The 21,772-nt window shown below is 54.1% G+C and overlaps 2 protein-coding genes across 6 annotated transcripts in view; both read left to right on the forward strand.

The window, feature by feature from the left end:
- Positions 1-13,016, forward strand: part of ABCC8 (ATP binding cassette subfamily C member 8) — a 77,388-nt gene extending 64,372 nt beyond the window's left edge. For all 5 annotated transcript variants that reach the window (XM_027073033.2, XM_053203402.1, XM_053203404.1 and 2 more), the window contains 13 exons: positions 602-671; positions 1,173-1,330; positions 3,091-3,183; positions 7,385-7,487; positions 8,057-8,170; positions 8,505-8,625; positions 8,780-8,910; positions 9,878-9,956; positions 10,167-10,275; positions 10,699-10,802; positions 11,559-11,692; positions 12,175-12,237; positions 12,773-13,016. In XM_027073033.2, coding sequence (XP_026928834.1) covers positions 602-671; positions 1,173-1,330; positions 3,091-3,183; positions 7,385-7,487; positions 8,057-8,170; positions 8,505-8,625; positions 8,780-8,910; positions 9,878-9,956; positions 10,167-10,275; positions 10,699-10,802; positions 11,559-11,692; positions 12,175-12,237; positions 12,773-12,910 — 1,417 coding nt within the window. In that variant the 3' untranslated portion in view covers positions 12,911-13,016. The remainder of the gene's footprint in view (positions 1-601; positions 672-1,172; positions 1,331-3,090; positions 3,184-7,384; positions 7,488-8,056; positions 8,171-8,504; positions 8,626-8,779; positions 8,911-9,877; positions 9,957-10,166; positions 10,276-10,698; positions 10,803-11,558; positions 11,693-12,174; positions 12,238-12,772) is intronic.
- Positions 13,017-16,532: 3,516 nt separating this feature from the next.
- Positions 16,533-20,267, forward strand: KCNJ11 (potassium inwardly rectifying channel subfamily J member 11). Its single transcript, XM_015074993.3, has one exon. The coding sequence runs from the start codon at positions 17,543-17,545 to the stop codon at positions 18,713-18,715; it is 1,173 nt and encodes a 390-aa protein (XP_014930479.1). The 5' UTR covers positions 16,533-17,542; the 3' UTR covers positions 18,716-20,267.
- The last annotated feature ends 1,505 nt before the right edge of the window (positions 20,268-21,772 follow it).

The following is a 21,772-nucleotide window of genomic DNA, read 5'->3' on the forward strand; positions in this document are numbered from 1 at the left end:
TTAAAGCACAACAGGCAAACAGGTTATCTGGGCCCAGTCAGTGCCAGACTCACCATCTGACTACACTTTTTACTTTTCGGTCTTGTGAGCTCCCTGTGGTCCACAGACATGACCTCAAAGTTTACTTACCCCCTATTTGTCCCAGATCTGTGTTTCTGAAATCCTCTGGTTGGGGTTGGGCTGATTCTGGGTCACAGCCAGAGTGATGACAGGCAGAGTAGCCTTGCAGGGTCAGCCAGCTGACAGACTGTCCACAGGGCCCTGTTCCCCCTGGCACATCATCCCTCTGGAGAAGACTATTTGTCCCCAGGATAGCTGCTGAGTGAGTCAGGCTGAGCAAGAGCTGAGGAAGGTGGCAATTGTCATACATGGGCTTGAGAGCCAGAGAGGTTAGTGAGGGGCCAGCGCCCCTGTGGGCAGCTGCAGAAATTCTCAGGAACGCAGGCCAGATATCTACAGACTTGCAAAGGCAACCGCCCCTAGAAAACCAGACCCAGGGATGACTCCAGAGACACCGGAATGAAAGAAATCACTACCCTCACTCGATAAACAGGAAGAAAATCAATAAATGAATGAGTAACTTCTTCTGGTTGCCTCTTAGGTTTTTTGAGACCACGCCCCTTGGAAGCATCCTGAATAGATTTTCAGCTGACTGTAACACCATTGACCAGGTACACAGGACTGTGACCCATTTCCCCAGTTCAGAGAGAGACCAGACCCCTAGGAGCTTTTCCTCTCTGGTGCTGGCTTCCCCAGATCTGGTGATCAGAGCCCTGTGGGAGGAAACCAGGGGCCCCAATCTGATTATAATGCTGCCTCTGTGAGATGCTTCCCCTGTGAGATCTTCATGATAAGGCTGAGGGAAACCACATCCCTTTGGCTTCCATCCAATACCCTCTGGCTCACTTCAGTAAGGTTCCAGCATATTCTGAACCAAGGTGACTGATTCTGTGAAGAATATTCATTTCAATTCAGCTTGTGTTCTTTATTTGCCATCGTACTAGATGGTGGGGAAACAAAGTCCTGATTCCTGTTCTCAGGGAGTCTACAGTGTAGCTGGAGATATGAGACGTGTGCCTGTAATAATGTGAGAGAGAAAAACATGGCGGCAGGTAACGCACTGAAGAGAAACACCAAAACTCACCTCCCTCTCTCACCCTCCCCTCCGTCAGCACATCCCATCCACGCTGGAGTGCCTGAGCCGCTCCACCCTGCTCTGTGTCTCAGCCGTGGCTGTCATCTCCTATGTCACGCCTGTGTTCCTCGTGGCCCTCTTGCCCCTGGCCGTGGTGTGCTACTTCATCCAGAAGTACTTCCGGGTGGCATCCAGGTGATGGCAGTCTTTGCCAGCCTCAGGGGAATGAGGGATGGGAGGTGCTTTGCAATAGGCAGTTTGGTACTCATATTAGAGTAATCATCAAAAAGTAGTAGAGTCCTATCCCCCTGAAAAGGAAAATAGAAATGAAGGAAATAGATTCATCTCCCACTATCCTGATGTAACCATCTCTCAGCACACACACACACACACACACACATCGCCATTAATATTTCAAATATTGCCTTAAAAGATATGGTCAGAAATGGAATTGCTAGGTCAGGATGTATATACATGTTTATGCCCTTCATTCATTTTGCCAAAATGATTCTCAGGAGGGTTCTATGAGTCCAGTGACCAGGCTGATTGCTGATGCACGAAATCAGGGGGGCACCTGATGGGAGGGGTGTTATGGCAACCATACCTCCCAGCTCGCAGGGTCCAGAGCCTTGACTTGGAAGCCTTGACTTGAAGAAGCCTTTCATATTGATCGTATTCTCCCTCAGGAACCTTGGAGCCACACAGCCTTTTTTTCCTACTCAACATTTTCTAAGAAGATGCTCTAGAAGTTCTTTCTGGGAGTGATTCTGTTAAACTCTTAGGTTCAAATAATTTTACGAAAATTTTGAAAAAATCTCTGGACCAGTGTTTATCAAACTGCCAATTACAACCTGTCCGTGGGTCATGAAATCAATATCATAGATCACAGCCAGCATTTTTAAAAAATGAAACTGAACAGATACTCTCAAACCATATACACACAGTAGCAGTAAGTTTTGATTCATAAAACCTTTGTTGGGGTCACATAGGGGTGTGTGTGTACATGTGCGTGTGTGTACGTGTGTGCGCGCACACGCGTGTTCACACACACACTGACTTGTGATATAAAATGCATTTCTTACTGCAGGTTGTAGTCAAAAAGGTTAAGCACCTTTCCCAAGTGCACATAGTTGATAAGCAACTGGAGTCAAAATACTGATTATCAATAAAAACGATTAAATTTAGATACATTCTGACCACAATCACCTTGCCCATCAGAATCAAGATCTGTGTACTGGATGACCTAGAATCCCTTGGCACCCATGAGGAGCATGTTGGTATTCACAAGTCACAGTGGCTTTTTAAACACTGTACAAGATGTTTTACAAAGTTCCTTTCTTCTGCCAGAGAAACCACCCTGTTCCCCTGGCATCCACTCTGCCTTGGGGACAGTCTGTCCAGGAAAGCTGCTTCCTGCATCCCAAGCTGGCCTCCCTGGCACTAATGTGCTTGAAAAGGTGCAGCGGTGAGGAGCAGGAGCGATTCTGTTGCCTTGAAAACCTCTGGCCTTTCCCCCTCAAGGAGCTTTCTAGATACTGGCCTGTGTTGTGCCAAAACCTATCGTGGTTCCTGGGAAGGGATGGAAAGCTTTGAGTTAGGTCTTTCAGTTCCTTTCACGAGCCATCTCAAGGTTCAAGTTGTTCACCTGTGAAAGGGAACCGACAGTGCCTGACCAGCCTCACCGCACGGAGAGTGAGGCTGTGCAGCGGGGCAGGGACCGTGCAAGGTGGATGATGCCCTGGATGACAGTAGCTGCACCGGCATGCTGTTCAAGCATTTTCCACAACAGCTTGCTGGGGTGGTACCGTTATCTTCCCTCTTTACAGGTGAGACACTGAGATCTGAAGAGGTGAAGCCATTTGCCCAAACAGTGGTGGGGGGTGGAGCTAGGATTCAGACCCAGGCTGAGCCGGGAGCCTGCCCTCTTAACCGTTCTGCTCCTCTCCCCTGCACAGGGACCTGCAGCAACTAGATGACACCACCCAGCTCCCCCTGCTGTCCCACTTCGCTGAAACCGTGGAAGGCCTCACCACCATCCGGGCCTTCAGGTACCAGATGTACCCCGAGGTGGGGCTGGGTGCGGGTGGGGCCAGGGCCGCAGGTCCTGCGATTTAGTTCTCAGGGCTTGGCTTAGGAAGGCCCAGGACACATGTCTCCCAAGCCCTCCTCAGGCCCCAAGGCCCAGATGATGTGCACCAGAGGGGTTAGGTCCAGTAGGCTCCACTGTATGATCCAGAGAGGAAAATCTCAGCCCTGCAGCCAAGTCCAGAGCCTCTGTGAACTAAGACAGGGTATGAAAAGAAACAAGGCTGGGACATATCCTCACATAGCAATGCTATTAAAGATTTTTACATCATGTGGGCCGGCCCTGAGGCCGTCTTTTGAGAACCTTCAGTGACTCAAACACTATGCCAAATACTTTACATGCCAATCTCATTCATTCTGCACTGCAATCCGAGGCAGTTAGCATGATTATTCCCATTTCCCAGATAAGGAAATTGAGGTTCAGAGATGTTATATAACCACTCTGTGTGAGGTCCCATGAAGCCCAGATTTGAACCTACTCATTCATTCAATAAACATTTACTGAGCTAAAACCCATGCCAGGCACTAAAAAGACAGAGATGAGTCAGATGAGTCCCTGCCCTGAAGGCATTTACAATCCAGGATTATCAATATAAACAATTAAATTCAGATGCATTTTGACCACCATTACCTTGCCCACAAGTATCAAGATCTGTATACTGGATGACCTAGAATTTCCTGGCACCCATGAGGAGTATGTTGGTATTCACAAATCACAATGGCTTTTTTAAAAAATGTTTATTTATTTTTGAGAGAGAGAGAGAGAGAGCACAAGTGGTGGAGGGGTAGAGAGAGGGGGACTCAGAATCCGAAGCAGGCTCCAGGCTCTGAGCTGCCAGCACAGATCCCGATGCAGGGCTCGAACTCACGAACCGTGAGACCGTGACCTAAGCCGGAGTCAGATGCTTAACCAACTGAGCCACCCAGGCGCCCCCACAGTGGTTTTTTAAACACGGTACAGGCTGTTTTACAAAGTTCAGGCCAGGAGAAACCCATGTGGCAGGTACTCTGAAAGAAAGGGGAACACAGGCTATGGGGACAGAGAAGGGAGGTAGTCATGGAAGGCTTCATAGAGGAGAAGTCATTGGAGCTAGCATCAAAGGGTAGATAAAAGTTCACCAAGCTGGAGGAATTCCCCCCAAAACTTCAGTGCCCCTCCTCTACATCCTAAATCATGGTGCTGGGCTGGACAGGAGTGTCTGGGGCTGCCTGGGGAGGGGAGGGGGCTATTGCTCCCTGTTCCAGCCTCTGCCTGATGTATTAGGGCATCTCTCCTCCAGGCAGACAGGCCAAAGACCCCTAACTCAGAGAGTTGGACTCTGGTCTCCCAGCCTCACCTGGAGAGCGATTCCAGGTTATTTTTAGGATGGCACAGCTGTGCAGGGTGTGACAATAACCATGTAACACCAAGTCCCATGTCCAGGAGTAACCCTAGGGCTCAAGGACCAGCCAAGAGGATCAGAGTGGCTTGTATCTCCTCTCTCTAAGCCCCAAAGCCCTAGGAGACATGTCCAGGCCCCGGGTACAGCACTGCAGCCCCCCCTCACTCCCTGGGGCATCTGGGGCCAGTGACAGGTCATCTGCGGGGTCTTGTCTGAGTAAAGGAAAGCAAAGCAGAGCTCTGCCCTGGCCTTGGCTCTGCTTCCTGGACATCCTGTGCCCCTTTACAAGCCTGTGACGTCTTCCACAAAGAAGCCTCTTGAAACCTGGCGTGACTCTAAGGTCTCCTCTGAGCCCCCTTCCTGTCTCTAGCCTGCATCTCCCCAGTTCCCTTCACTTCCAAGGCCCTCAACACCCCTGGACCTGGCCTCTTCTCAGTCTTAGCAACGTTCCCCTTACACATGGTGTCCTGGAGGCCTTTGGGCTGGGCCACGGGCAGATAGATTGTGGCTTTCCTCAAGAGGCCAGACCCCCTCAGTAGGATCTGAGTGGATCCAGCAACCAGCTTCAGACCCAGCCTACCCTCCGGCAGAGGAACTACTGCCCAGTGAAGCCCCCCACACCCTCCACTGACACAGTGGGTGAGTTTTACATTTGAATGAAGGGCTTTGTAGTCATCCCTGGATGTGGTCAATTCATTGGCTTTTGCCCAGCAGCCTGCCCTGTTGAGCGCTAACTAGCATTTATTGATTGTGCGCTCAGCACACGCCAGGCACTGTGCTAAGTGCTGTGTGTGGATTATTGCATTTCATCCTCTCCAGAGCCCCAGGACATGGATACGAGCAGCCACGTTCAACAGATGAGGCTGAGTAACCCACCTGAGGCCACACACATGGTTGAGAGCCAGTGCCAGGGTTGGAACCCAGGCCTGTTGGACCTTCTGGTTTCTCTAGGAGAAAAAAGTTTGCTTTTTCCCCCAAAAAAGCTTCCAGAGTTCCCAGCCCTGGACTCAGTGTTGGGCTCAGACGTTGTTTCAGTCTAGGCAGGAACCATTACTGTCCCCGTTTTACTCATGAGGAAACTGAACCTCGGTCCTGACACCCAGCCAGTGGGTAAGAACGCTCAGAAGCCAACGTGGGTGTGCGTGGCCCCAAGCTGGACCTCCTTCCACATTCCTCACATCGCCACACACCTGTCCCACAAGTTGCATCTCCCACACACCCTCACGCACACCCACCCCTCAGGCTCTCCCGTCTCACACACACACACGCGCGCATGCACACACACAGACACCCTCGGTGCGCACTCAGTCACACCCGTCAGACGTGGGGTCGCACATTTGCCTCAGCCGCATCACCCACCCCCACACGGCCACCCGTGGCTGTGCAATCACACGCTCTCTCACACCTCAGAGACTCACTTTGCTCTCCTCAGACATACAGTTCGGGCACGGCCCCTCTACCCAGAAATAATCAAAGCAGAACAAACACCTTCCAGGAGTGAAAAGCAAATGCCCAGTAAGACTTCTTTTGAGTCCCTCTGAGTCTCCTCAGTTGTTTCCTTGAAACCAGTGCTAAGATAGCTTCCATTCCTTCCTTGGCTCATCATTAAGCAAGTCCTCCACTCCCTCCTCTGGGCCTGGCCAGGCCAGCCAAGTGTGAGGGGGCGGTCAAGAAGAGTGAGACCAGGAGCCCAGGCTGGTCAGAGAGAAGAAGCAGGTCTAACTGAAGTAACGCAAGGAGAAATTGATGAGGATGCAAAGGCGGGGAAGAAGCCTCCAGAGTTCCTTGTACAGAGAGATCCCATATACCTTAGAGGGTCAGGGAAGGTTCCATGCATTCATTCAACAAGCATTTATTGACAGTGACAGGTGCTGGGGATGCACTGGCGAACAAAACAGCCATGGGCTCCAGTCTCATGGAGTTTAGTCTCATGAGGGAGATAAGCGACTAGAGAAATGAATATATGAGCAAAGATTATGAAACAAACAGGCTGCAGAGCTGGAGAACAATAGGTCAGGAAAGGCCACCCAGAGGAGGTGCCACTTAAGGTAAAGCCTGAATGCTGAGAGGAGTCAGCTTTGTGAAGAGCAGAGGAGAAAGCATTCTGGGCAGAGGGAAGAGCATGTACAAAGACCCTGGGGTGGGGAAGACCTCGGCATTATCACAAAACCAAAAAAGGAAAAGTAATAAGTTACTTTATTGTAATTTCTGTGGCTGCAATGCAGTGAGCAAGGGAATTTGTGGCATGGAAGGATGCTAGGTTGGCAGGAGCCAGCTCAAACAGGCTCCTGGCAAGGAGGTGGTTCTTTAGCCTCAAAGCCATTGATATTCTAAGCAGGGGAGAGATGGGACACAATGTATAATTTACAAAGATGATGCTGGCTGCTGTGTACAGAGTAGCCTGTGGGGAAACAGCAGGCAGACCTATGGGGAAACAAGCAGGGAGAGGGGCAGGCAGAGGCAAGGGCGATTTTGGAGGTAGAAATAAGACATCTTGTGGAGGGATTGGATGTGAATCCAGGCAATTCCTTCATTTCTGGCCTGAACATCTAGAGGGGCAGAGGTGCCCTTTACTGTAAAGGGGATGCCCTGGAGAGAACAGGTTTTGGGGTGAGAACAGGAGTTCGAAGGAGGGAGGAGGTAGCAAGGAGCTGGAAGGGCAGTCCAGAGAGGAATGGCATACATAAGGTCAGATATGACATGTCTCCCGGCTGCTTCTCTGTAAGTGAGGAGAGGCCTGGGGGCCATGTGGACCCTCAGACCCTCCTCATCCTCCCTCCAGGTATGAGGCTAGGTTCCAGCAGAAGCTCCTTGAATACACAGACTCCAACAACATTGCCTCCCTCTTCCTCACCGCTGCCAACAGATGGCTAGAAGTCCGCATGGCAAGTGCCACCCCCCTCCCACCCCGGGCCCCGGGAAAGGGGCTTCTGATAGGCCGGTGGAGCCAGAGCAAGGGCCAAACATGGGCCAGAGGGCAGGAAAAGAGGATGGAATACCAGCTTGTGTGTGCATACAGGGTGGGCACCGAGCCCTCCTGCTTCTCCCAGCCCCGGCAGCCCTCCTGGTGTCTGACCGGAGCCTCCTCTTCCCCGTCACTGCCTGGGGCCTTGTGTACCTGGGGTGTGTGCCAGTAGCCAGAACAGTTGTGTATTGAACTGTGATGAGTGTGTGTCTGAAGTGGCTCATATGACCTGTGTGGGCCAGCTGGTGGGGCGTGCGTGTTCAGGCATGTGCAGATGGGTAGGGGGAGCAGCGTAAGCTGTGTGCACACGTTGTCTCCTGGGGCTCCAGCCTTCAAGGCCTCCTGGGTGTCTGATGACGTGCAGGTGTCCTCAGGTGACGTGCAGAGGGTGAGCCGCCCTCTGTCCTGAAGGGAGTGAGGTGGGTGGGGGGACACTGTGGCTGTGGCTTCAACCCCTGAGGGCCCAGGCCGGCTCCCCTCCCTCCACAGGAGTACATTGGTGCATGTGTGGTCCTCATCGCAGCCGTGACCTCCATCTCCAACTCCCTGCACAGGGACCTCTCTGCTGGCCTGGTGGGCCTGGGCCTTACCTATGCCCTAATGGTGAGTGGCAGCAGACTAGGGCAGGGGAGGGCTCAGATACCAGCAGTTGGGGAATCTCAGGCACCTTCCCCAACTCAGACACCCTTCAGGCCTTACCCCAAGCTACCGTGAGTCCAATGCAGGACGGACCACGTGGGCAGGAGGGCTAACCCAGGACTGGGGCCGCAGACAGGTGGTGGGTAAGGATCCACATTCATTATAACCCTCCGGTGCCTCCAGGGAGGGCCTACCCTGAACAGTCAGCAGAAGGCATTGAGGACCTTTGGCCCCTCAGCTGTAAAACGAGGCATCCCGGTGGCCAGGGTTGAACCGAGTGACCACTGACTCCCCACAGGTCTCCAACTACCTCAACTGGATGGTGAGGAACCTAGCAGACATGGAGATCCAGCTGGGAGCTGTGAAACGCATCCACGGGCTGCTGAAAACCGAAGCGGAGAGCTACGAGGGACTGCTAGGTGAGGGGCCAGAGGAGAGGGCATGCCAGGGGAGAGGCCCGGAGGAGGGGCATGTCCGGCTTGAGGCGGCCACAAGCGAGGCTGGGGTAGGCTGGCCCTCCTGGATACCAGCTGCGGCTCCCATGTGCTGCCTGACCCCCGGCCTGGCCCTCAGCACCCTCGCTGATCCCGAAGAACTGGCCAGACCAAGGGAAGATCCAGATCCAGAACCTGAGTGTGCGCTATGACAGCTCCCTGAAGCCAGTGCTGAAGCACGTCAACGCCCTCATCTCCCCAGGACAGAAGGTCAGTGGGCTGGCAGGACATAGGGCTGGACGGCCTCACAGAGTCACCTCATGGCCCCCCGGGGCCTTCCAGGACTCACACCCAGTCAGATGCCCCAGTCTCCAGCCTGGGCTCCTCACACCGACAAGGCTCAGGCCGCCTTTGCCCCACCCCCTCTTCCTTCTCCTTCAGCTGCCCTCACTCACCCACTAAGGAGATGGACACTCCAGACTCCCCTGGCTTAAAGGGCTTTCGTCAGAGCCCCCCTGCAAATGGCCGGGGTCTCTACCAGAGCACTGCCCCCTGAGTTTCAGAGCAGGTCATAGGGGCAGAGAGGGAGGCTGCACTTGTCCTGGGGAGGGAGCCCCTGCCTGGCCCTCTGACCCAACTCTCTGATTCCCTCCTCGCCCCCCCTCTGCTCTGACGCTGCCCCTCTCCTTCTCTTTGTCTCTGTCTCTCTGTCTTTGGCTGTGACTGTCCGTCTCATTATCTAGGACCTTTAGGTGTACCTCTGTCCCTGCCTCTGGCTCCTCCCATCTGTCTCTGCCTCTCTCATCCTTCTCTGTCACCATCTCTGTCTTTGTACTCATCCCTTATTGTCATTTCTGTGGGTACCCATGGGCCAGGAAGCAAGTGGGTCAGAGAGGACTGCAGTTTAAGGTGGGGCACCCAGATACATCCCTGCACACCACACTCAGACGCCCCATGCCCCCCTACCATACCCGTGCACACAGAGTATGTACGAGCGCCCCGGCATTTCCCCTGCAGCCCCATACCAGGCACAGCAAGACCTACGCCCAAGCCCAGGAAAATGGTCCCTGTGGGAGGCCCCTCTAGACCCCTCTAGACTGCAGGAAGCAAGCTCAAACTTCAGCCCGGGCCCGGCCAAAAAACAAACTGGTCAGAAAGCCAAGACAAAAGAGATGCTGTGACCTCCAATGCCTGCGTACCCCACAGCTACTCACAGTGTACCTGCCCCTCTCTCCAGATTGGGATCTGTGGCCGCACAGGCAGTGGGAAGTCCTCCTTCTCTCTTGCCTTCTTCCGCATGGTGGACATGTTCGAAGGTGAGTTGTATGACAGGCACCCCATGTGTACCCACAGCCACCAGATGGGACCTCAGTCCTGGTGTGTGGTCAGATGTCATAGGAGGCCCAGCAATCACTGCCCCCCCCCCCACATCCTCCATGGGACCCATATCCCAGGCTGACCCTGCCCCCAGCACCGCCAGCTTCCTCACTCCCTGGTGCCCCACCTGAGACACTGTTCCCACACAGGGCGTATCATCATCGACGGCATCGACATCGCCAAACTGCCGCTGCACACCCTGCGCTCACGCCTCTCTATCATCCTGCAGGACCCCGTCCTCTTCAGTGGCACCATCCGGTGAGCCCCACCACTCCACCAAGCCCACCCCGGGCCCAGGCCCTGCACCTCGGATCTGGAGCATAGAGAGGAGGGGGGTGGGTAAGGCCAGGAGCGCCTGGCTGGGTACCCATCATCCTGGGCAGGAAGCCCTGCTCAGGCTCTGGGCACTATGGGCTGACCTGGTCCCTCACAGTTTTACCCCCGTGCCGTTCTTTTTCCCCGTTAGGCCTAGGCAGGCACTGGAGGGGGTAGCCTAACCATCAGGCCGGGAATACTTTCCTCCACCCACTCACCAGCTGGCTGCCCCCTGCCAGCCAGGCCCCGGAGGCGATCGGTTCTGGCTCCCTGTTCCCTTCACCAGCCTCGCTCTCTGCCAGTCCCCAGGGACGGAGCCAGGCCCCTGCTCCCTTCCCTAAGGGGACTTTCTGTGTCACCCTCCAGATTTAACCTGGACCCGGAGAAGAAGTGCTCTGACAGCACGCTGTGGGAGGCCCTGGAGATAGCCCAGCTGAAGCTGGTGGTGAAGGCGCTGCCGGGAGGCCTGGGTAACTATTCATGCTGGAGCAGCCGGAGGCACGCAAGGACGTCTGGATGGGCTAGGAGGCAAAACTCACACCCATGTTTTTGGTTTGCCCAGAGTTTAGTTTAGAAACCGTTTAGTTTTACCTTTTACCTTATGGGAGCTCAGAGAGGTCAAGTGAGTTGTCCCAGGCCACACGACTGGTCAATTCAGGGGCTAGCTCCTCCCGCAGGGCCCAGGGGGGACAGCTGTGAGACACAGCTTGCAAGTTCATCATATCATGGCAGTGCATTCAGCCCTGCCCGCCCCACCCACCTGCCTGCCCAGTTCTGCCCCAAGGAAGGAGAGGACAGACTGGGAAATCACAGGTTCAGGTCACTCTTCAAGGCTGCAGGGAAAACCCTGCCCCCACCCCAGATGTCAGCAGAGCCCTGGGGCAGTGGGGGCTGGCTAAGCCCTGGCTTCAGAGAATCACCCCACCAATGCCCACACACATGCGGCACATACACACTCAGTGCACAAGCCCCCTCCTGGAACTGCCTGGGGCACAGCAGTGCAAACCTGCAGAGGGCGCTCTTCTCTTTGAAAATCCACATAGAGAGCATCTGTGTCGTTGGATAAGGCGCAGCAACCCTGGGCACACCTGTCCTCATGACATATGCCTGCATATCTGCCCCAGACATACATTTTCCAACATTCCCCAAGCCGTGCCATCTACTAAACTCCCAATGCGAGATTAACTCAGCCCTGCTCCTCCCCCCTCACCCGGGGCTGTTTTCAGATGCCATCATCACTGAAGGTGGGGAGAATTTCAGCCAGGGTCAGAGGCAACTGTTCTGCCTGGCTCGGGCCTTCGTGCGAAAGACCAGCATCTTCATCATGGACGAAGCCACGGCTTCCATTGACATGGCCACGGTCAGTCCTGAGCACATAAATGGGGTGGGGTCTTGGAGACAGTTTTCATGGGGTGTTAGGGTGAAATTTGCAAGAAGTGGTCCTGAAGCTCAAGTTGTCTTTAACATCAAGGGCCATTTGTGGCAGAAAAGGCAAAGGACTGGGGGACCCTGATTCTAGTCAGTCTTAGGACATGTTTATAGTGTCCGTACACACAAGCTGCACACAGACCCACAGAGACTTCACACTCATCACCCGCCACACAGCACAGCCAGACATACAGCACACGTACGTGCACAGAGCTGAGCCCCCAACAGGTTGAGCCCAGCTCCTGAATGCTAGAACTTGGTTGGTCTTGGGAGACAAGGACCAGACAGAGGGAGTGGTGGGCTACTGGGATCACATGGGAGCTGGACCATAAACCTGGGCCCCACATCCCCAAAGCCAGGCCAGACCCCATCCACTAGGCAGATGAGCCAACAGCTGTCGCTCCCACCTGGCAGGAAAACATCCTCCAGAAGGTGGTGATGACGGCCTTCGCAGACCGCACTGTGGTCACCATCGCGGTAAGGGGCCCCTTGTTGGGGTTTTGGGAAACACCCAGAGAGAAGACTGGCCTCCTGAGGCTGCCATCAGAGGACAGCCACTGGGCTCACCCCCGGGCCTGGTAATCAAGAGAGGACCCTGGAGTAATGCAGAGCAAAGAGTCTGGAGGGCTTGTGGGGAAACCGCCTTGTAGGATGTGGAGTGTGGGAGGATTTGCACCTGCACTTCTTCAGATCCTCTCTCTTTCTCGAGGTTCCAAGGCCCCGTGAGCTAGGCTAGGGTTACTGCTCCATAGGAAGTGGAGGTTGGGGTGTGGGGCAATCCTGAGTCTTGAAGCCTAGAGGTGAGGGCAGAGCTGAGATTTGGTAAGGGAAGGGGGTATCATTAGTGGACAGAGGGCTTGGAGTCACAGCCACCCCAGGAAAAGGCAGTGGCCACAGAGATGGGACATTCCATCCACAGGCCTCCTCCTCCAAACTGCAGGAGGGATACCCCCAGCTGCCCCTTCTTTGCCCCCCCCCCCGACCCTGACCGGCCCCCTCCTGCCCCACCCAGCACCGTGTGCACACCATCCTGAGCGCAGACTTGGTGATTGTCCTGAAACGTGGCGCCATCCTTGAGTTCGACGAGCCAGAGAAGCTGCTCAGCCGGAAGGACAGCGTCTTCGCCTCGTTTGTCCGTGCAGACAAGTGACCTGCTGGAGCCCAAGTGCTGCCCCATACCCCGCCCTGCCCCTGCCTCCTGCCTGGGCTTTCTCACTGTACAATCACTTGTAAATAAAGAGATTGGTTATTTCCTACCGGAGGCCTTGAGTCTGATGGGCAGGAACCAGGAGTCTGGACCAGCCTGGGGTCCAGTGGAGCCAGCCTGCCTGCCTGGCATCAGGCAGACCTGAAGCTGTGTTAGTGTAGGCAAAAGTGTATTTCCTTATCTGTGAAAAGAAGGTTGTATTAGTCTGCTCAGGTTGCCATAAGAAAATAGCAGACTAGGAGACTTAAACAGCAGAGTTTTTTCTGACAGTTCTGGAGCCTGGAAGTCCAAGATCAAGGTGTCATAAGTTTGCTTTCTCCTGAGGACTTAGTTACCTCTGCATAGGTCCTATATCCAAATACTGTCACACTGGGGGGCTTCAACATATGAATTTAGGGCATTAACAAATGGATTTAGGGGATGGGACACAATTCAGTCCATGACAACAGTTATAGCATTTTTGTGATTATCTCATGAGACTAAGTGGTCCCCTTCTTTCTCACTTTATTTCTTGGATTAAAATTGTGGGGTACCCTGAATTGGTACTATTTCCAATACAGATGACAGGAATCCAACTCAAAGTGGCTTAACCAAAAACTGGAATGTATTGCCCTAAATGACGGAGAAGGCCAGGAAGTGTACTACTTCAAGCATGGCTGGATCCACGTGTTTGACATCAGGGATGTGTCTCCATTTCTGGGTTCCATCTTCCTCTCCCTCCCTGATGACAAATGGCCACTAGCACCTCCAGCATAGACCCTATCCCTCTGAAGGAGAAATGCTTTTTCCCAATAGTTCCAGCAAAAATCTTGGGAGCAAATCTCAATGGACCAACTTAGGTCATACCCCCACCTCCACCCAAACACTGTGGCCCGAGGGCGAGGATACACTGACTGGCTATGCTTGGATCACATGACCCCATCTGTGTCCCCCATACAGAGGCATTCAGAATGGGAGAAGGGTGGTCCTTCAGAGGGAATCACAGTGCATATACCACACAAGTCGGCCAGGTGTTGGCCAGAGATGCTGAGGCCCAGACACTGGGGAGACCAAAACAACAGATATCCTTTGCTTCTATCAGCATCATGAAACAGGAGTACATACCTGCCCTCAGTCAAGAAATGGCAGGTCCTCATTTACATATCATATTATTATCATTTACATGTTGCCTTCAGTACTGTCTATACCAGACTCTGGGTGTAGACCCAGGAGTCTTGGGCCTGTGTCCCTCTTGGTTGCAAGGGCGTCAGAGCAATGCAAGGAAAACCCACCAGTCACTGGAAAGAGGCCCAATACAGACCTTTTGGATATTCCAGGAGCCAGAGGGAATCAGGAAGTGAGAGCTCTGTAAGGCTTAGCAGACAGCCTAGGGGAGGCAAGATTTGAGTTGGGCGGGAGAGGGGTGGGACTTGGACTGGCAGAGTTAGAGGAAATGACCCATAGGGCAGGGGGAGGGAGCATAATATCAGAGAGCCTTAAATGCCAGGAAAAAGAGTCTGGAAGAAGCCAATGAACACAAGGGAAGTAGAGAAGGGTTTTGAGTGAAAAAGGAACCTGACAAGTGTAGTATTTGGAGGAGATGTGTATGAGGAGGTGCAGGGTGGAGCAGGGCAAGAGTCTGAGCTCTTTGGGTAAGCAGCTCACCTTCCTGGAAAGGGTGGAGCAGATAATAGCTGAGGCCTTAGGGCCATACTATGAAGCAGGGCTTTGCCTTTCTAGCTCTAGGATGTCTCTGGGGGCCTAGCAGCTCCCTCCACTGAAGGGCCTCCCAAGAGCAGAGCCTGAGGAGGGAGATTTCCATCCCTGGCCTCACCTTGCACCCACCACACCCCAAGGGATTGAAGGGAGGTAGCAGGGGTGGGGTAAGGCCCACACTGGAGTCTCGCAGGATGCCCAAGGCCATTCTGGCCCAAACCCCTCCATAGTATCCTTGATGGTCTGCCAACTTTGATTTGGATACTCCAAAGACATGGGTCATCTCTGGTTATTAGAACTGACTTTTCCATATGTGACATCACAGCCTGCCCCTGTTCCACTCAGTGTCTATACTGGTTCTATACTTTAGACCACACAGAACTACTATCATTGAACCCCTGGAGTTTCTGCAATAGTGCCCAAACTCCCTAGGAGGTGTTCCATGGCTCCTTTTCTGGTGGCTGAGTGGCTGGTTTCCTGTGTAACCCTGTCTCATTGAGCTCCCCACTCTGATCATCCTGTTCTCCCCTCCCCACCCTAAGCACTGCATCTCTGTTAATATAGCCCAAGCTCACACTTACCCTGAGTAGCAGTGTTCACTCTGCCTGCAGGTGAGTATGAGAGAAAAAGGAAAACTCATTATGAAAATTACAATCTGCCCCACTGTGGCCCATATCCCCACTGTCCCCATCTTTCCATCCCTGCCTCAAGCCCCCACTCCAACAAATGGACACACATGGGTCAGGGTTCCATAAAGATCTGAGCCCCAGAGAGGGGACAGGGCCATTACTGTCCCCAAAAGACCTGGAAGGCTTTCTGTCCCAGCTGAGAACTGGGGTTCCCCACGTGAAGCCCAAGCCACAGGGCAATCCGAAGCTGATGCCTGCAGAAGAAGCACCACTCGTGTTCAGGTCAAGAGCTTGAATCCCCCAGTTCCCAAACCAGCCCGAATACAGCCCCTCAGACCCAGGTTCCTCCCACTACCTAAGGTATAAGAAACAAGGCTGCAGGTGTAAGCAGGTGTAAGGCAAGTGTTGATAGCTCAAACTCTCTTTAAAATACAGGGGTTTAGTGGGGTGTCTGGGTGGCTCAGCCAGTTAAGCATCCGACTCTTGATTTCAGCTCAGGTCATGATCTCACAGTTGGTGATATTGAGCCCCATGTAGGGCTCTGCGCTGACAGCATGGAGCCTGCTTGAAGTTCTCTCTCTTCCTCTTTCTCTGCCCCTTCCCTGGTTGCACCCCCTCTCAAAATAAATAAATAAACATTAAAAAATACAGTTTTACAGTAGTTGTGGGATAATTAAGAAGAGGCAACCACCCAGGCTTCTGGGCTGCAGCACCCAGCATCCCCTGAAGTGGAGGTGAAACTGCGTTCCTACACCTACTAGTAAGGTGCATTATTTTCTGGGGAGGGAGTCCGTGGCTTTCATCAAATTCTCAAAGGATCCATGACTTAGAAAAGATTAAGAGCATCCCCAAAGAGAAGAAGCAGTCAGTAGAGAAATCCTCGGGCCACCTAATACCTCCCGGTCACCAGTCTGGTGACGCAGCCCCTCAGTGCCTTCTTTCCCTGGGAATCCACAAAGCCCAATCCTGCAGGAGGGGTGGGTATTGGCCCAACTAAGAATGGGAAAATTGGAAGAGGAAAGTCAAGGCCTTTAGGGGCTGCAGTCCTCAGACTGAAAGGCGGGTCGCGACTCCCCTCTGTGTCCCCTCTTGGTCAGGAAGAATCTCTTTTGATCCATCTGATTGGGCAAACCCGCAAAACTAGACTGTGAATCTGGAACAGGAAGGCGGGGCGTGGCGGGGGTGTGAACGGCGAGGGGCGGGGCTTGATCCTGTGCCCGCCCCTCCTCCAGCTCAGGAATAGGTCGGGCTCCCCCTGGCGGCCCCGGGTCCCCACTCCACTCCTCCGGCTCCCCAGCCCTCAATCTTCTGCCCCCACCTAGCACAGGTCGGTCTCAGTGGACCAACAGACACACGGACAGACGGACGAGAGGACCACCCGCTGGGACGCCTGGGCTGCCGGAGGGGCGGAGAGGCGACGGCTGCGGCTTGAGGAGCAGGAGCAGGTGCTGCGGCGACGAGCGGGCGGGGCTGGACGGAGCAGAGCGCCGGGCGGGGGCGCGGCGCGGGCTTGCGTGGGGCCGGCGGGGAGCGGAGAGGCCGCGACTCTGAGTGAGCTGTGCCAGGTTGCGCTGGGGGCGAGGGGATCTGGAGTGGAGTCCAGTGGGGTAGTGACTTCGGAGGGCGCGGGATCCCAAGGAGACGGAAAGGACAAGCGCTTGGAGGGAGATCCCGAACAGTCGCGAGGGGGGGGTGGGGGGGGGAGGGCAACGGAAGGTGAGGTAGAAAGAGGAGCATACGTGGAGGCCGGACTGGGGGTCGTCAGAATATGAAACTGGAGCTTCGAAGGGGGCCGGGAGCAGAAATGGGTAAGGCAAGAGAAACGGTGGGGGTTGTGTGAGGTCTGGTGAGTTGGTAAGATCCGGAGGTGTTAAGTTCCAAGACAGAGGAGGTGGGTTGAGAAGGAAGGCTGGGTGAGGAGAAGGAGTCTTAGGGGGAGCCCAGGGTGGTCAGCGGTGGAAGAGAGTTGAGCTGAGATCCAGGACAAGGTGGGGAACAGGCCGGGTAGGGGGCTCACTAGGCAATGGGCAGGGGGCGCTGAGGTGTGAGGCTGGTTTAAAGAAGCAGGGTTGCTAGGTGGAAGTGAGGATTAGTCTGGTTGGGGAAGCATCTCAGAAGTGACACCAGCACAGACTAAGGGTGGTCCCCGGATGGAAGGGTGCCCAGGGAGGAAACCCCACAGTGAGGCCTAAGACTTGGTCAGGAGGGTGCCCTCCATGGGGGAAGCCTCTCCCTGGTGGTTGCTGGAGCCATGCTGTCCCGGAAAGGCATCATCCCTGAGGAGTATGTACTGACACGGCTAGCAGAGGACCCCGCGGAGCCCCGGTACCGCGCCCGGGAGCGGAGGGCCCGCTTCGTGTCCAAGAACGGCAATTGCAACGTAGCCCACAAGAACATCAGGGAGCAGGGCCGATTCCTGCAGGACGTATTCACCACACTGGTGGACCTCAAGTGGCCACACACGCTGCTCATCTTTACCATGTCCTTCCTGTGCAGCTGGCTGCTCTTTGCCATGGTCTGGTGGCTCATCGCCTTCGCTCACGGTGACCTAGCCCCTGGCGAGGGCGCTGCCGTGCCCTGTGTCACCAGCATCCACTCTTTTTCGTCTGCCTTCCTTTTCTCCATTGAGGTCCAGGTGACCATTGGTTTCGGTGGGCGCATGGTGACTGAGGAGTGCCCGCTGGCCATCTTGATCCTCATTGTGCAGAACATCGTGGGGCTCATGATCAATGCCATCATGCTGGGCTGCATCTTCATGAAGACTGCCCAGGCCCACCGGCGGGCCGAGACCCTCATCTTCAGCAAGCATGCTGTCATCGCTGTGCGCCATGGCCGTCTCTGCTTCATGCTGCGCGTGGGGGACCTCCGCAAAAGCATGATCATCAGCGCCACCATCCACATGCAGGTGGTGCGCAAGACCACCAGCCCCGAGGGTGAAGTGGTGCCCCTCCACCAGGTGGACATCCCCATGGAGAACGGTGTGGGTGGCAACAGCATCTTCCTGGTGGCTCCTCTCATCATCTACCATGTCATCGATGCCAACAGTCCACTCTACGACCTGGCGCCCAGTGACCTGCACCACCATCAAGACCTCGAGATCATTGTCATTCTCGAAGGCGTGGTGGAAACCACAGGCATCACCACCCAGGCCCGCACCTCCTACCTGGCTGACGAGATCCTCTGGGGCCAGCGCTTTGTACCCATTGTGGCAGAAGAGGACGGCCGCTACTCCGTGGACTACTCCAAATTCGGCAACACCATCAAAGTGCCGACACCACTCTGCACCGCTCGCCAGCTTGATGAGGACCGCACCCTGCTGGACGCCGTGACCCTCGCCTCGGCCCGCGGCCCTCTGCGCAAGCGCAGTGTGGCTGTGGCCAAGGCCAAACCCAAATTTAGCATCTCTCCGGATTCCCTGTCCTGAGCCATGGTCCCTTGGGCCCCCACACTGCATGTGTGCACAGAGGCAGTGTAGTATGGTATGTAGAGTGGACACGGTATGGGCCCCTTGGCCGGGCCAGGATCTGGTGTGAGGCTGGGCCCTGTTCAGCTCAGCCTCCCCTCCTGCTGTTAGCCCCTGGCGTTACAAGGCACTTGTCACTACGCTATTTCTGGCCTCAACAGGAGACTGTACTGGGTTATTTTTGTCTCTGCTCCTCCCAGCCCCAGCTCAGGACCAGCTCACCCCCCACCCTCTCCCTCCTCCCCAGACTGGGGAAGCTGTGGGAAGTGTTGGACCCTCAAGTTGGGTCTCTGTACAGTCCCACATCCCCATGATCAATTGACCACAAGCTGGACAGATGGCTGGGGAAGAAGAGTCCCCAGGTTGGCAACCTGCTGCTCTGTTTCTGTGACCCCAAGAGATGACTGGCCACTCTCGTTCCCTGAAAAAGTGGTGGCTTAATGGGTGGGCCCTGCCAGCTGGAGAGGGCAGTCAATGAAGGAGCACATTCCAGCTGGAGGATTGGAGGTGTGGAACCTGCACAGACGGGGAAAGGCTGAGGCTGACAGGGCTCCCCTCCCCGGGGCGGACTCAGGCAGGGAGGAAATGGTGTGAGGACACTCAGCTATGCCGAGCTCTGCTCAGGCTCAGGAAAGAGGAGATGGGCTCCTGTGCCCTCGCCCTTTGCCCTGACACCAAGGCTTCAATGGTGAGGGGCTGTGGTTCCTGCCCACCCCCATCCTGCCCCTGCCCTGGGAGACTGAGGTGGGCTGGGGCAGACAGTGGCATGCTAAGCAGAGAGAGGCTGAAGAGAGGGAGTCCTGGGCCCACCATACAGATTGAGCTCTGGTCCTGGCTCCCCACGGGTGGCTATCGCTCACTCTGTCTGTCCAGAGGGTGGCCGTGGAGGGTCTTTGGATTGGAAAAGGAGATGTTGGAAAGCTCAGGATGGTGGCGGTGAGCAAGGTTGCTGAGGCAAAGAGGCCCTTGGTCCTCATGGGCTTGACCCCAAGTGGCACTCTTGAAGCAGTGCTGCGTATACTTGCCCAGGATTCTGCCTTCTCTGTTGTCAACACAACTTCCCTACACTCTGGGCTGCTCTTGCGGGGGAGGGAGAGGCATGCTGCTGGACAGGGAGGGCAGGGGCTGGCAGCTGCCAGCCCACATTCCAAAGGTGCCACAGATCCTAGCCAGGAGGCCAGGCAAAGGACTTGGGGCTGACCCTTGTCACCCAGTTCGGAGAGACTTTTACCTTTCTGCCTCAGGTAGTCCAGCCCTGCCAGCCTGTCTGACCATCTCAATCTCGGAGCACCTACCAGGCTTATAGCCCTGGGCCCTGCGTCCACTTCCAGCAATATGCTGGAAGGCTGGATGGTCAGGGCAAGAGGTGGGGACATCATATGCATTAGTGTACAGGCACCTCAGAGATAATCGAGGGTTCGGTTCCAGACCACCACAATAAAGCAAATATTGCGATAAAGAGTCAAATAAATTTTTTGGTTTCCTAGTGCATATAAAAGTTATGTTTACACTGTACTGTAGTCTGTTAAGTGTGCAATAGCATTATGTCTAAAAAAAACAATGTACATACCTTAATTAAAAAATATCTTATGGCTGAAAAGTACTAACCGTCATCTGAGCTTTCAGGGAGTCGTAACCTTTTTGCTAGAGGGTGTTGCCTTGATGTTGATGGCTGCTGACTGATCGGGGCGGTGGTTGCTGGAGGTTGGGGTGGCTGTGGCAATTTGATAAGACAACAGTGAAGTATGCCGCACTGACTGACTCTTCCCTTTAGGAACGATTTCTCTGTAGCATGCGATGCTGTGCGATAGCATTTCACCCACAGAACTTCTTTCATAATTCAGAGTCAGCCCTCTTAAACTCAGTCGCTGCTCTATCAGCTAAGTTTACGTAATACTGTAAATCCTTTGTTGTCATTTCAACAACCCTCACAGCATCTTCACCAGGAGTAAATTCGATTTCAAGAAATCGCTTTCTTCATTCGGCCCTAAGAAGCAAATCCTCATCCATGCAAGTTTTATCGTGCGATTATAGTCATTCAGTCCCATCTTCGGGACTTCTAATTCGAATTCTCTTGCTAATTCCATAACATCTCCAGTAACTTCCTCCACTGAAGTCTTAAACCTTCTATTTGTGAAAAATGCAATATCTGCAAAACTCAATAAAGCAAAGCATAATAAAATGAGGTATGCCTGTAGTAATTGGAGTGTAAGCTCTTAAGCCAACTTGGGTTCCAATCCTGGCTCTGGCTCTAAGGCCTTGAGCAAGTAACTCAACCTCTCTGTGCCTCAGTTGCCTTATCTATAAAGTGGGACTGCTAATAGTACATACCTCATAGAATTGTTATGTGAAAGACACATGTAAAATGCTTCAGTGCCTCATCCATAACAAGGGCTCAATAAATGTTAACTGTTTTATGCTGTAAATTAGCTATGATGAGACAACTGACCACACAAATGTTAAGGGAGAAATTATACTTCCCCTCGGTGATGAGGTTCTCTGCCTGGTCTTACTTTTACACAGACAGGGGCTACGGCAGACCCTATTACCTGGTCTTTTTGTCTCACCTCACCCCCTGCAGTCCATCTGCCAGGCAGCCCTCAGAGTGGTCCCAGTCAAACGGTTGCAGTCATTTCCTCCCATGTCAAGTACTTTCATTAATCCCCCATCACCTTCTGGGGCCAGGCTAGACCCTGTAGCCAGCCATTTCTGCTTTCCAACCTTGCAGTTTACTGTTCTCTTGCCAGGACCTTGTGCAGCCACCCATCCCCCAGCAGCCTCACCATTCCCTCCTTGCACATAACATTGACCTTCCTACCTCTGAGCTTTGCTTCTGTTATTCCCTTTGCCTAGAATGCCTAGGCCTCATCTCTGCCTGTTGAAATCCATAAAAGTATCTCATGTCACTGTGGTCAAGGCCAAATGATGCCTCCTTGAAGCCTTCCCTGATTCTTCTGAAAAGAGATAGTCCCTTCCCTTCCTCTGTGTTTGTGGGCAACCCAAACTTTTCCCTGTGTT

Source organism: Acinonyx jubatus, chromosome D1 (assembly GCF_027475565.1).
Source record: "Acinonyx jubatus isolate Ajub_Pintada_27869175 chromosome D1, VMU_Ajub_asm_v1.0, whole genome shotgun sequence".
Taxonomy (NCBI): domain Eukaryota; kingdom Metazoa; phylum Chordata; class Mammalia; order Carnivora; family Felidae; genus Acinonyx; species Acinonyx jubatus.